Source organism: Acipenser ruthenus, chromosome 2, assembly GCF_902713425.1.
Source record: "Acipenser ruthenus chromosome 2, fAciRut3.2 maternal haplotype, whole genome shotgun sequence".
NCBI classification, from domain to species: Eukaryota; Metazoa; Chordata; class Actinopteri; order Acipenseriformes; family Acipenseridae; genus Acipenser; species Acipenser ruthenus.
In genome coordinates, this window is record NC_081190.1 from 111002301 (window position 1) to 111018721 (window position 16421).

A 16421-nucleotide genomic window follows, 5' to 3' on the forward strand; every position below is an offset into this window, starting at 1 on the left:
ACACTACTGGAACCGGAACTTCACTATCGAACTGAAACACACTACTGGAACTGTAACTTCACTATCGAACTGAAACACGCTACTGGAACTGAAATGCACTACTGGAACTGGAACCTCTGTGGGAAGTTTTAATACCAAGTTAAAAGATCATTTTTCTTTGGAATGTTTTACTCTTGCATTCAAAGTTTATAATACAGTGAGTCAATGGGTATTATAATAACCACAACACAAACTCATTTTCTGTATAATGATTTGGGCTGAAAAGCCTTGGCTTGCATCCCATACTGTGCGTTTCTTGTATACTACCCCAGCAAAGTTTGCCCTTCCAGTCCAGCATATTGTTATTATTATTATTATTATTTATTTCTTAGCAGACGCCCTTATCCAGGGCGACTTACAATCGCAAGCAAATACAAATACATTCAAGTGTTACAATATAAGTCATACAATAAGAACAAGATGTTCAAGCTGTCTTCAATATAACTGAACCAAATAAACCTCCATTGGGATTCTAAATATTTAGTATTTTCTAAATATTTAGTATTAAAGTATTCGGTTTTACCTACAAATCTGAATTGAAACAGTGCTCCACAACCACGTCATAAAGACAAACCAATGACCATATTCAAATGAGGGCCCAACAGCAAGTTGTGTGGGACTGATCTGAAGTGATCCGGGTTCCAAATGGTTTGTGAGTTGATGGCTTGCCTTAATAACAAGTGCCATGAAGCGAGATTCTCTAGGCTGGACTACAATAAATGTCTATGGCCTATTATTTTCAGACAACCGTATTCAAGAACATAGAGTAGCACATTTAACATGAGATGCATTCAATTTCTGTTGTCCACGTAGGAAATCTGAATAACAATCACAAACAACTTGCAGTATAAGGATTTGTTAAGAGCTACTGTACAACATACGGCCTTCATTGTATTGCAAGTTCAAAAAGAAAGGCTAGCTATTGGGAGCAACAAGGTCACCAATACATTCAAGAGAACTAGCCATGCTTAAGAGAATTTTGGAAGTTTTGCCACACGCTAAGCTTCCATTTTAAGTTCAAACTTTGATATGGCTTGTGTGAATATTTGAACAGCTGTAAGACAACCGCCACGGGATTGTTGGGATAAAGAAAAACTGAGGCAGTACCCACAAAGAACAAAACAAACCAAAAAAAAAGAAGAAGTAGTGAAACCCTCAATTGACATCAAAACAAAATTAAAATTAAGAACTAACAATTAAGGCTATTTAGTACTCCAAAGGTTTTCGAATACCTTTCATCTAGCCGTGAAAGTATAGTGTTGTTCACATCTTTGATCTTGGTTAAACAAAGAAAAAAGTTTTTAACTGAATCCTGACCAAATAAATACCATATGTCTGAAAACAAAATTCAAAACCAGGATGTATTTCACCAACACTGTGCTACAGTACACCATCATACATTATCATATTTAACCTCAATGCATTCTCTGCCACCAGAGCCCAACCAAAAGGTCCTGCTATGAATGTTGGTTTTCTGCTGCTCCCTTGATGCATATTGTATCCTTTACATACATACATATATAATGTATAGGCCTGATAAATAAATTAGGGAGTATCTTAGGCACAAAACAAAATAAATGATGTACATTGGCTTTCTCTGTCTGCCCCACAGTCTTGTTCCATAGTGGAATTCAGCTGGGCTGGGCCCTCCCTGTGCAGTCACAACGCACACCGCAACAAAATAATAATAAAAAAAAAACAAGCCCTGTCCTTTTATTGTTTCCCAGAAACACATGCTTACTCCATCAGTGCGGGCCTCTTTCATGCAGGAGAAGAGTCGAGGATGAACGCCTTCTAATCTCACTGCGGCAGCCTGTGAACTAAAAACCCCAAGCAGGCCACCTGATTCAACAATACCTGCCCCTGCAATCCTTATCAAGGTTCATGGCAGAAAAAGGAGTACAAGGACCATCCAACATGTGTAACGTGCCATTACAGTTTACACTCTGTATACCACATGGCTGTTCCAAAGAACAATCGTTTCCATAAAATAACAGTATGGCAAGCTCTCCAGCGAAGTCATGTGTGTCACAAAAACTAAACATAATATATATAATTTTAAACTGTATCAATTAAACAGAAAGCATGATGTTTGATCAATTTGTGATGAAAGACGTAGATAACCTGGTACTTTGTCTCTTGTGCATTCCCCATTTACAGTACAACCCACTTAAACTATACAATGTCTTCTTGTTCTACAAAACAGCTTCAAAGACATGAATCCTTACAGTTTTATACAAACAATACATATCAAAGAATTACAGTACAATTAAAGAGCAAGACACAAAATACAATGACTTCAGTCCTAATAAGAGCAAATACAAAACACAGTTTGATATCAGCGCAGTTCAAGAGCAGATAACAGTGTTGATAATTACATCTGCTGCTCTTGCATTTTGTTTATTCAGATGCCAGTGGTTGATTACTCTCAGGTGCATTACTACGACTCAAGGTGTAAATCCAATGCATGTAGATGTGACCACAATTATTCATATAATATGTATTGGCTAAACACAAAGATCTAATCTTATCACAGGGAAATGGCTTCAGATGTGCATTGAACAGATACTGTTATCGGTAAATAACTAATTGTGTGAATATTTATACGAGCACATGCTGAGGGGAGGCTGTACAGTCATTTATAATACATTGTTCTGCCTGAAACACTTAAGATTTGTAACCCCCTAATGAAGTAGATCCGATTTAAAATGAAACATGCCCAACATGTATAATGCAATGCAACGGGATACACAACCATTCCTCACCGATTACTGCAGCCCAGTCATTCAAGCAAATCTGCAGAAAATTCAGTTTTATTCAACAGCATAAAATCACTTGAGTATGTTCTTCCTTAAAAATCCAATTAAAAGTATTAAGAAACACATGCCAATAATCTACGAGCAGCGCATTAACAAGTCTGCCAAAAAGGCTCTTCAACATACTGAGTGAGACATTAAGTATTTATTTCAGACATGTTACAGTAGGTGACTCATTTGTTATGCCAATTCTATATACATTTGAAGGGCAACCTGCTTAAACAGACATATATGCTGCATGCATATATATATATATATATATAGACACACACACACAATAACAGCATGAAAGTGCCATTATAGTAAGAGTGACAGACAGCTTCTTGTTTAAACCCGATTTTGAGGGGTATGTATGTGTATGTGTATGTGTATATATATATATATATAGACACACACACACACACACACACACACACACACACACATACTGTATAACTTAAATTAAACGCCTCTGGCGTTTATTTCCAATATTAGCCAGCCCCAGCACTTACTGGAGACCAGCGTTTATATTAGATCACTAGCTTCACATGCTTCATGCGGTCAGTGAGAAGGCACCTAACACACAGCCTTGTAGCAACATCAAAACTCAATTTAAACATTCCAGCAACTTTGTTGTAACCGTTTTGTTTTATAACAAAATAACATTGTATTGTACACCCTCAAGTATAAAGCGAAAGTATTATTACAGTCTTTTTATATGCACTGGTTAACAAGGATACGGTATGCAAAACGTTGGAAAATGAACAAGCAGAAGTATGAACTTGTATTTAAAAATGGAATTAGATCTACCACTGTTAACAACAACAACAACAGTTAAAAGACAGCCCTATAGACCACTGAACACAGGCCTGTAGGCTACGCTTACAGCACAATAATAATAACAATAATAATAATAAATAATAATTTTTAAAAATGAACAATAAAAGCAATAAGTATCATTATCAAAAATAATTTGTTTAATCTCAAACATTGTTAACAACAAAACACGTTCAAATACACCAAGCGGTTTGTATCTGGCTTACTTTCAGTACGCTTAATTATAAAAACTTAATAATGCAATAACTGCATTATTATGTTTTCTACTATTATTATTATTATTATTATTATTATTATTATTATTATTATTATTATTATTATTATTATTATTATTAATAATAATAATAATAATAATAATATTTATTAATCCTGAGAGTCACTTTCATCACTGTCACTTATTAGCAGTTTATTATGCTCAAGCTCCTCCTCATCTTCAATGGCAATGACAGAGACCTGGCGTTTAATTGCGACCCGGTAATTATTTGAAATTTTACGGTATACACATTCTATATTAGATATATATATATATAAAAAATACAACATGTCATAGAAAGACATTTTTAGTATTCTATATATATATATATATATATATATATATATATATATATATATATATATAATCACACACACTTGTAGTCAAAAGTTTACATACCCAAATGGAAATATATAATTTCTAGAAATTTCTCAAACAAATAAATTATAGAAAAAATATTTTGTAGCAAAAGTTTTTCACTTTTGTGGATGAGAAAAAAAGTTACAAGAAATAGATGCAAAACTCCAGAAATGCGAATTCAAAAGTATTCATACCCTGACAAGGAAAATGAAATGAATAGCTAGTTGAGGTACCTTTGGTACATAATAACCTCTTTTAAACCAGTAGGATATTTGTCAATGAGCTTTTAGCATGATTAGTGATTTTTGACCATTCTTCAAAGCAAAATTGTTCCAGTTCATTCAAATAACGAGGACTTCTCTTGGTCACAGCCTCAGGGCCGGATTAAGGGACATGGGGGCCCTACGCTAACCCATATTTTGGGGGCCCTATGCATATTATGGCGAATGGTGTTATTGGCATATTGGTTAATCCGGCCCTACGTTGGGGACAGAGAGGGAGCAGAGCGAGCCAATTGTCTATGGAGCGGGGGAGCAGAATGGACATTTCCAGACCGCTCTTTCACAGCACTGAGAAGAATGGAGCACGGTTCGATTTTTCTTAAATACATGTTCAGCCATGGAGTTTACACAAAAAAAAAAAAAAAATGACAAATACAGATGCAGTCACTGTACAGGACTTTCTATCATGCCTCTGCATGGTAACCATTCATTTTCCAGTTTCAAACCAAAATTAGGCACTTTTATGTTTTGCCGACTTGAGAATTGCATTTAAAAAAAAAAAAAAAAAGCTTTATATTCAATGCAATTGCCGTTGAACTTTATAATTCATTATGGAGAGAAAAATACATATTTTCTCCCGATTGTGGAGCTGCCATATAAAAATGTGAGCAACATCATCAATGTGTCCATCTGTCTGCGGTTCTTACACAGCCTAGATTGTTTCCATACAGTTCTAAGGTTATGCACCAACACAGCGCTGTGAACACGGTTTATATATCAAGGCTCTGCAATGGCCTAGTCAAAGTCCTGATTGAAGATTTTGTCCCTTAGATTACTGTGTTGTTGTGGATGTATTTACAAGTAGCATGGCCTGTTGCATGTAAATTAGCCTTTAAGATTGTCACAACTAGGTTACTATGGACTAAATATTCTCTTAGATTTCTGTCTCTTTCGTAAGACATCAGTGGTGGATTATTGAAAATAAGAGCTGTAGAGGGATCTTGCTGGAGAATACTAAAAATGTCTTTCTATGACATATTGTATTTTTTTGGTCACAGGATGATAGGTAAGAACTAGAGGGATATGACTATTAGTATGCAATGTGTTGCTTTTGTACTAAGCATCCTTTCTGTTTATCGTAGATACACGTAACTGTGCTTCTCTAATGGTTGTGTCTGGAAAACCACAGATTCTGAAAAATTCACACATTTCATTTGTTTTGTTTAAAAAATCCCTATCATCACTCCAAATGCATCTCAGTCTTAATAACTGGGAGTACAGTATGGAGTCACGACAAGCTTTAGGATGTGAAGAGTCGTATCTCAGGTATGAATGAGAGTCTGTTTCTTTGTAGAAGACGGTGGTGTTGATGGTAGAATTAGAAGCAGTGATGGTGGTGTCCCAAAATGATATATTTTAGAGATGTTCCATGTATACTCCAGAGCTGGATGGAACTAGTCAATAAAATTAATGAAATCATGTAATTCTTCATTAGTGTTAACTGAGATGCCGAATATGTCATCAATGTATCTAAGATACAAGTTAAGTCTATTTCCTCTGTACTCTTAAAAAACTTTATTTTCAATCCATCCTATAAAGAGAGATCCCTCTACAGAGCCTATTTTCAATAATCCACCATTTATATAAATAAATACAGCAAATAACAAAATTAACTTTCATGTACAGACAACAGCTGAAGCTCTACAACAAAGCAGTGCCAATGTCTTGTGCGTTGAGAAATGCTGATTTATGTCTTTTCAAAGCACTTTGAACTGTTGCTCTCATTTCGAACAGACATGTCATTACACCTTAAGTAAGTATAAACAGGAAAAAAAAAATGACTGGCCCTAAAAATAATGTTATGAACTGGTATTTATTTTAATCAACTATTAAATACCCAAGAGGCACATTTTTGTAGCAAACAACCCTGACATGATTGATCTTTAAAAAGACGTTTTTGGCTTGAAATCAGCCACATCAACGTTGTTAATATCAAGGTTACAGGGAGCCTTGCTCTCCACTTCACTGCTCGTATTAAACAGATGAGAGTTAGAACACTTGCAAAGGACTGCTTAACCAGAAACCCGAACCCAAACCCTCACAGGCTATCCCTGGAGAGAGGCAATGACACAAATCAGCGTTCATCAGATTTCATCATCTCTCAATTTCACAAAAAAACACCATGTTAACTGACATGTTCTGAACTACTCTAGCTCCACAATCTCTATTTAAGAATGATCCTTCCTTAAATATTGACAGCTCCCTCAAACTTACCATGTAATAAACTACAACCAGCACTGCAAGGTATCTGGAATGTTACTTGTGATTTTGGAACTTGCCACCACTTATGGTCTCAGCGAGTAATATTTTCTTTAATAAATTAATGAGTCAGAATTGTTTATGCCTATGAAAACATAACCAGTGGAATTTAAAATCCAGGGTTAAACCAACTGTAATGAGGTGTAGCTGTGCCAATTTACTATGGTAAACTGTTATGAAAAGGGGCATCACAGAAGATAAAGTACAGTATGTCAACAGTTTATTTTACATGACATTAATTACACCGGACTAGTCACTATTCATACACATACCAAGCCCAACATTTGTTTTAAGAGGTCAGTATGTTTTGGAATTGAACATGAGATGAAGTTACAATGTGTAAATAATAATGGAATTTAAGGATTCCGACAATTTATAGAATATATTAGTAGAGAGGTGCAAAATGTGTGAAGTTGTTACTCAAAACAGATTTTTTTTTTCTTTTTATTAAAAATGAAAAATAAAAACTTTGCAAACTGTGCATCTCTAAGTTTTAGCCATCAGAGTAGTTCAGGGCATGCAGATATACAGTATATTTAAAACATGTTTTAAAATCAAATTTGGCATAGCAGTAAGGAATGAATTATAGTACAAAATCTGTAAGCAAAAATGTTGGAATGATTCAATTATTGTTCTCGATTTGTTAAAATGACTTATTCCTCAACCTGAAAATGTGCCTTTGTGAATTAATTCAATTATCAGAAACATTGGTCTGCTTGATGTATCTCTCCATTGGGATGTGGGTTTGGCATGCGGATAAAAGGAAATCTAGGGGTTCAGCAAGGTATTGAATCTCATCCCCTCCCTTCCAAACGTTGTGTTTTGCTTTCCCAACTATTATGCCATCATAATGATACAGTAGTATCCACAGGGTTCTGAAGAACGTATTTGGATAGGTCGTACAGTAGCGTTTCCTGTGGGTGGAAGAGGCCAATCTCAGTGAAGGCCTGTGCTCTGTTCTGTTTAGGCAGATACGTGAACCATTTGGAAAGAATATCCCAATTTCAGTTTGTAATGGCTGCATCTTTTCCAAAACCCTGGGGGGGAAATAGTGGCTCTGCATATGTACGTTGTTCATCTGAAATCTTTGAGAATTTTGTTAACAAAAAAAAATAAAATAATGTTGTTCCTAGGTTTCAATTGTGATTAATAAATAAATTTGTAATGTCTCAACTACAGTATTATATATTAAGTACATAAAAAAATAAAAACAAAACAGTAATTCAAGAATTGTTCACCTTGAGAATGTTGTGTACCATGAATAGATACACAAAAGATCTGTTTCAAAGAGGCCAAGCTTTTGTGCAAGTCCCAGGAAATCATAAAAGAAAAATTATAATAATGTATTGCATAATTATTATTATTATTAATTATTTTTTAGCAGACGCCCTTATCCAGGGCGACTTACAATTGTTACAAGATATCACATTATTTTTTACATACAATTACATTATTTTTTACACATTATTTTTACATACAAATTACCCATTTATACAGTTGTTATTTTTTTTTTTACTGGAGCAATCTAGGTAAAGTACCTTGCTCAAGGGTTTAGCAGCAGTGTCCCCCACCTGGGATTGAACCCACGACCCAGAGCCCTAACCACTACTCCACACTGCTGTCCTTAATAGTCTAATAGTGTGTACAACAATGCTAAGTAACTGGGTTAAGCCAGGTACTGGGGATGTCATTTATTGAATGGTTTGTGGTTAATACAGTACATGTAGGTACCGAACCAAAAAAAAATATCATTGCAGGAAGATCTTGCCGTTCTAGTAGACTCGACACTGTCAACAACCAGCCAGTGTTTGGGGGCAATTTAAATCCAAATGAGGTTGAGACCACACTACGAAATTCACTTCTGGCCTTCATTACAAAAAGGATACTGTGGCTTTGGAGAGAGAGAGACCAGCATACAGAAACCAGACTAATCCCAGGGCTAAAAAATAGGAGTCATGAAGACAGGTTGAGGAGACTGAATCCATTTAGCCAATAAAATTGAAGTGTTAGGGGAGACTTTATTTAAGTTTAAAAAAGAAAAATGACTAAATGTAACTCTAGTTATTATATTAGGTACTGCACAGAGAACAGGACCAGAGGACACAGTTGGAACTGACCAAGCCATGCTGTTGCTCATGATCATTTAACACACTTCCATGCTGTAAGGCTTTCATTTGGTACAAAGCTCTCAAAAGCGCAGTTTGCAAAGAAACTCGTGTTCTAGCTAACATGTTTTTAAAACAGACATCTTATACTACCCTAGTTTGAACAAGATCCCTAATTGTTTTGCCTTGCCTTCCAGCATGTCTCTTACTGCTTTACTTCTATGCTCATTTCACCCCAGTGCCTTATGGTTCAAAGCCCGGTACTGTACCAGGTAGCAGGGGAAGCAGCAGATCAGTTATTGACAGAATCCAGTGGAGGTGTGGAGACAATTTGACTCTCCAGGTGAAATGATCCAAAAAAGTGCAATAGAGTCTAAAAGCATGGCTTGCAAACCGATTTAGTTTAGCTAGAGTAGTACCACATATCATGTTTCTTTCAAAACTGCACACTTGAGACCTTTATAATGAAAAGCTGTGGATAAGCTACGAGGAACCAGACAATCATTCACAGGCTGAATGACTTTGCTTCGTTTGTAACGTTTCTTCATGTTCTCATGCAGAATATCCCAGTGATTTGCTGTCCTCCTGCAATAATGAGTCACCAATCATACCCTGAAAGTGCACTTATCTGTACAACCTGAGACCCCCTCTGACACTGTAAAACTGATCCGATTTCCTCAAGATCTCTGGCTGTACTTTTATTAGCCAAACTTGATACTTGAGGTACAGGGTGAAGCTGTTAAAATTCGAATTTACAAGCATTCCCTTTAAACTAATAACCTAACTGTCGCTGACACATCAGCATTATTTATCTTCTTTCTGGGTATTCTTGGCCTACAGTGTTTTTTCTAAAGATAATGTATTTGTATCTTGTGTATATGCTGCAAGCAACACATATAAAAATGCTAAACAAAGAATGACAGCATACAAGTACAGCACACCCTCGCTATAATGCCCTTCGGCTATAACGAACCTGGCCCCTGTACCCCCCACCCAAAAAAAAGGTAGTATTATAACATATGTGAGGTCAGTGAAGTGCAAGTACACTTGAAGTAGGAGGGGTTAGGTTTGACATCGGTCGAACAGCCCATGGGCAACAGGCACGGACCACAGGAGCTGCTGGTGATTGGCTGTGGAGTGAGACGAGGCGGGACTAACTGGAGCTAAAGACCAGTGACAGGGGAAGCGTTTGTTGTTGTTGTTGTTGTTGTTGTTGTTGTTGTGAGAAGCAAATAAACAGAGAGAGAATAATAGTTCCACCCTGAGATTCCTTTAAAAAATGTATTCGTTTTAGTGGCATAGGTCGTGGCCCACAGTGACCTGTTAATTGTTAGTTAACAATTGGCAGATTGTCTTTGATCATTTATTAGTGTAATAAATATCGAGTTTGGCCCAGAATCGACTGAAGGCTCATTCTTTTCTGTACAGCATTTTCAATATTTGTTTTGCAGGTTTATATACACAACCCATTTCAATATTTGTTTTTCATTTTGCTTTCATATATTTATATAATATGCCTAATAATTATAGGAGGGTTGTAACATTTTGAGACCTGTAGTTAACTGTACAGTAAAATACATTTCAATAAGGAAACAATATGTATAATAATTGAGTGCTGGGACTAATATCTGAATTGAAAATACCTGTTTATATATTGGAAGCGAAAAAAATGTCTGTCAGTCAGAAATGACACAGTTGGCAGAAATGAGAAATACGTATCGCAACCTGTTTTGTCTTGTGCAGATTTAATCACCTTGCTAGAAGTTGGCAACAGTTTCTAAATTAGCAAGAGGTAAAATAGCACTGTGTGGGATTTATATATTATATTATATATATATATATATATATATATATATATATATATATATATATATATGAGGCCAGCTCCGCTCCGACTCCAGCATCCCCAGTTCCAGCTCCAGCTCCAGGATCCCCAGCTCCAGCTCCAGGCCCCAAAGCCGGCTCCAGGCCCCAGAGCCGGAACATGGCCAACCCTACATCAGATCATGTTGCCTTGAAATTACTTAGACCACAGACATGCAATTCAAAGCCTGCCGCTGATGCCTGGAAAAGCATGCTGAAAATTTTTACTTTAATCAGCAGTTTAAGTTTCAAATACATTTCTTGCAAACCACCACTTTCTCCTTTATCATTGTCCTCAGAGTAAAAGAAAGTGTTCCGCAGCAATATCCTGGGACTGGCCTGCTGTTGTTAAGCCACTTTAAAACAGCGGGGGTCTTGTTTGTTTGTTGCAATTTTGTTGTAGAAAAACAGTGGTTCAAGTGTTTAAAATATTGTCTGTTTTCAATATTTTCTTACAGGGCCCACTTATTTCAAGGCAACTTTTATGGATGCGTTTTCTTTTTTTTTTTAATGATTTTAACTGGAGGAAAAAACAGGAATGTTTGCACAATAGAAGGGTCATTCCATTTTCTCAACCAGAAAAGGGACATTTCGTTGCCCGTTTTCTCAGATTTTCCTAGAAAAATTCACCTGGGGGTTTTCTATCACGCCGAGTTCAGAAATAATAGCCATTATTTTATTTATTTTTTTTATTTCCCTTTCGACCTGTGACCTTGCAAAGGTCAACCTAAAGTGAGAAAGGGACCTTGACCAGAAAAATCACCCTGGGTGCAATTTAGATGCTACCATCATATGTAGCACCTCATTCTACTCGTATTGAATAGGGCTTTTCAGAGCAAAAATACTAGGAGCACCCTACTCACTTCTGACAAGTTGTATTCAAACTTCAGCCTAACCCTTTACCCTGTAGGGGATGTGGGTCCTAAGACCCTTAGGTTCCAGTCTTCCAAATTCTGTGAAAAACTTTTGGTTTGAAGTCCCACCACTGGTTATTAAACCCCCTTGAAATCTGAATTGTTGCTATTTGTACCAAGTTTAGGCAATAATAACTTGCATGGGGGACTCCAAATAATAACCCAAAGATGTGTTTGGATAGATGTTAATGAGATCTACAAGCATCAAGCAAAATATTATGGTATCCGGGGATTTGGGATTTTTGGCAGATTTTTGAAGTTGCATTTGTCATGCATTCAAGCATTGTTTATGGCCACTTTGGTGAGGCTAAGTCGAAGGGGACATTTAAAAAAAAAAAAAAAAAAAAATGGCTATCATTTCTGAACTCTGCGCGTCGAAAACCCTCAGGTGAACTTTTCTAGGAAAATCTGAGACGGACGGGCAACTGGTTGAGTTGGCATGGAATGACCCATAATAAAGATAATGTATAGTTACATAAACTTTGAAACAATTAGCATTTTGTTTCTTCCAGCTTTAATATGTTAAATTGAATTCTAGGCTTTACACGTTAATTATGAACTTAGCTGTCACAGAGTGTGCTGAAAATGATATGCTATTTATTTCAATACTGCATACAGCACCAAAAAACCCTTCACCTGCTGCCTCTAGATTTGAATAATCCCCATTTCGATCATGGCACTATACCGTGACTAGCATAATAGCATTGGATTGATTGAGTACCTGGTGTAATTTATTTATAGTACAGAAGCATCAAAATATGAAGTTTTCTGAAAGTGTGGTTCATTATTTCAAACTGTCTGCCAGTGACGGTAGCTAGGCTTGGAACTTAGGGTGGACGGGCCAAAGGTCTGACGTCATGGGAAATAGCTTGCAAAAATGACTTAAATCAATTGAAACCCTGAATAGATCATATTTCCCCTTGTAAATCCATTTAAAATGTTTGAAGTAGACACAAAAATACATTCACACATACCCACAGGTGGACGTGCTTTAAAAAACCAAAAAGGGCAGTGTCACCAAACCAGCGAGAACACAGTCATATTACATCAAGCAATTATTAAAGAAAACGAAAGCTAGTGTATGACTTACCATTGCCTAGTTAGTAACAGGGTGAGACGTCAAGGGCAGTGTCACCAAACCAGCGAGAACACAGTCATATTACATCAAGCAATTATTAAAGAAAACGAAAGCTAGTATATGACTTACCATTGCCTAGTTAGTAACAGGGTGAGACGTCAAGGCTTGCTGCTTAATATTGCAATTATGAAGTCATAGTCCAGAGAATCGCACAGGTCTCTATCAAACGACAGGAGAGACGGCATGTTCAAGCGACTGTTCATGTTCATTGTGGAGATAAGCCTTAAAAGTGTGTGCATATTTGGAAAGACAATCAAGTGGCAATCATCTCACACTTAAATTAGGGTTGGATAATTTCCCCCCACCCAAGTTGATTTGTGCTTTATTTGTTGAACAAAGACTAAGAACTTCAGCTTCATCCATATTAATGTTGTACAAGAAAGTACATGCCAGTTCTGTAGACTTTCTCTATTGCCGAACATGTCCGATTTTGGCAAGCATGCAGATGCGGCTTTCATGAGGCCATACTCGTCATTTTGAAAGCGGCTATTCAATTCGCAAAGTTGACAATCTAAAATATGATTCCACATTGCTCTCAAATCTTCATTAGAGTGCTCCCTGGTTCACTTTCCCAAAGATGAAGTAACAAACGAATAATCCATTCAATTTGGTAATCTTCTTTTCTGACATTTATTTTCACATGTTGCAATTTCCACTGCTTGAAGTTGATGTAAATGAATAATTTGCAGATTTGAAGGAAGAGGATGATGATGATGTGAGTTGCTTTTGTGGCTTCATTATCTGTCCATTGTCTTAAAAAAAATATATAAAATAATAAAATTTGTTTTGGCATGTTGACCGCCGCACTACTACGAATTAGCCTGCATGTTTGCTTAAAAAACTGCATATTTTAAATAAAGTTGGAATACGGAAACATCTGGGACTTAACAGATTTGCGTCAACTGCCTCACAAGCTGTCAATCAAACACAGCTTGCACATGATTTGTTGTGTATGAGGAAGATCCCACCCAAACATTGCATCACAATGACTACTTTGCTTTGATTGGCTAAAGCCTGCGACATTTTCTCTATAGCCTATTTGTCCTAAACTTGAGCTCTCGTCTTCCTTATTTATTTTTAAATAAATAAATGAATAAATGAATAAATGAATAAATACATTAATAAAACAAACAATAATAAATAAATGATACATTCACTTAAACTTGGCACACATAGGCGCAGATTTGGGTGGGCCTGTGTGCTAACTGGGTGGGCCGTGGCTACGCTCCTGATGTCTGCTCAGTTACCTATGCTAGGCAGGCAAAGAATACATGGCTACATAATTCCAATTGTGTGCAGCACTGCAAAGCTCACAGTACTGTATATGTCAGGCAGCCTTAGTCCTTGAAAGTGATACTGTGCACCCAGAACATAACGCTCTCTATCTCAAACCCTTTGGGTCATGTGTACAGTAGCTCGCAGTAAAAAGGAAAGTGGCATAAGCTTGAACATTCAGTGAAACCAGTTGTCAGCCATCCAACATTAAATTGCATAACCACATGGTGAACCCTAATGTACCGTCAAATCCAAGAACTCATCCACCTAACAGTAAATCCATAATCTAGATAATTCACTATAGTAAAGCTTTAGCTCTTAAGCCTTTTCACTTACTTGGTTAGCTGTTAATACCCCCCTGCACTGGACATCATACTTCCAGCAATAAGACGTGCTCTCTTTAGGTCTAGCAGTATCATGCAAGTCACCCAACACAAGATGATCTCCTCTGCGCATCTGAGAATGCAGCATTTAAAATGTGACTGCACTCCACAGAGCACAATGGTTCCTGCCGCAGGCACTCTAATCAGCACAGACAGGCACTGCTACTCCCATTACAGCCTCAGCTTCCTGAGCACAAGCAACAATGAGCACCTTGAAAATGCATGGGCTAACCACACTGTCAACACTCACAAGAAGAAACTGAAAAACAGGAGCTTTGCCTTTGGAGTTTAACACACAAAAAAAGGAACAAATTACCATCATTTGCACAAGTAGCATTCAGAACCCTATTTTGTATTCAGGCCTATCTACCGCTGCTTGTTTTGCATAACAATTTGTGATACAAAAAGCTACTCTCTTAGCTTTAAAAGATTACACTAGACCAAACAGTAAAATGTTAATAGTTCAAGAATGAGAGCATGTTTTAGTGGTACAGTATATTGTGTGTCGTATTACAAAATGGGTGACTTGACCGAGTTTATTATAAAAAACAGACAGCAGTAGACAGTGACAACGGCAATGGACAGACTAACAGTGGCTACTGAAGAACGAAATAAGATTATAATAATAATAACAATAACAACAACAACAATATTATTATTATTATTATTATTATTATTATTATTATTATTATTATTATTATTATTATTATTTTACAAAAGGATTTCATAGTTTAGTCACAAGTTCAAGGCGAAGCGTTGTTCTGTTACTCCTATGTGAAAGGTCAGAGAAAAACAATTAGGACCTTGCTTGTATTCCCGATGTTGCAGGTCCTGAAAGATGTCAATCTAATATATGGAAACACACACGTTTCTTGCACATGATGTAGTAACACGAATGCTCAAAAAGGAAGGGGGCAGCGAACTATATTAGATATTATCTGAATACTTGGGATGCCTTAACGTTCTTGTGACAATCCTCTTTTTACTTTCCCGTTTGTTTTGTGGTATGTGATATGTGATGGTAGCACTTTCACATGTGGCCTTGGTCAAAGAAACAAAAAAGCTAGTTTATCAGTGTCGCCTGTCACTGTTTCCAAGCGCTTGTCACAGCTTCCAAACTATTTACATGTGCTGTCTTGATGTGGATATGTTTTAAAAGTACAACATTTTGGTGAACACCACATGTTTCTAAAAGTACCCTGTTATATTTGTACAAAAATGCTTCAAGTCTTGTACACATTTGTAAAACAGTGCATTTGTAAAATGTACCAATGCTAATTTGAATCCCAGTGTACCACTAAAATCTTATTCTGCTAAATATAGTTATAAGTTTTGGCCATAACTGTATTTAATTTATTTTAAGAATTGTTATGTTTTATGTATATTTTTTTTAAAAATGGCATCCAATAGTCAGTGCTGTAAGAGTTTTAAAAACAAAAGTGAACTCTCTTTGCTTAATTGTATTGTGTTTTTTTTTCTTCTTTGATTTCCATAAAATAATGCGATTTAAATAAATAAAAAAAGAAGAATTTAACTAACTATGACTTACTTTTTCTTATTTATTTATACTCATTAACACTATTTTTCATTAAAAAGTCATTGCCACAGAATTCTGCAGAAAACACTCCTTGTTGTAGATTTTAAGAAATTTTACCACAAATTTCTGTGGGGACTAATAAATGTATGTTTACTTGACTTCGTTTACTATAAGTTTTACCTGGGGTTATAAAGATTCATGTTAAAACAAAAAAAAACACTAAACAGATACAGGTTTTCTAACAATACCAAAATGGATATAGGCATACATTATCATGGTTAAGACCACAGCTATTAAGGGGATATTGGCTTATTTTTTAATATTTAAAATTTTGGCAAAGGGATAGACCCCAGAGAAGATTCATTCAAATTTCAATGGTGTT

At 36.2% G+C, this 16421-nt stretch overlaps 1 protein-coding gene across 10 annotated transcripts in view; it reads right to left on the reverse strand.

Annotated features, from left to right (window-relative positions):
• Positions 1-16421, reverse strand: part of LOC117409598 (LIM and calponin homology domains-containing protein 1-like) — a 133001-nt gene that overhangs the window by 82678 nt on the left and 33902 nt on the right. For 2 of the 10 annotated variants that reach the window (XM_059006451.1, XM_059006449.1), the window contains exon 1: positions 14456-14593. The exons of 1 other annotated variant lie outside the window; for it this stretch is intronic. In XM_059006451.1, coding sequence (XP_058862434.1) covers positions 14456-14590 — 135 coding nt within the window. In that variant the 5' untranslated portion in view covers positions 14591-14593. Of the gene's footprint in view, positions 1-14455; positions 14596-16421 lie in introns of those variants that run through there. 7 more of the 10 variants (XM_059006452.1, XM_059006453.1, XM_059006454.1 and 4 more) reach the window with 6 other exon arrangements.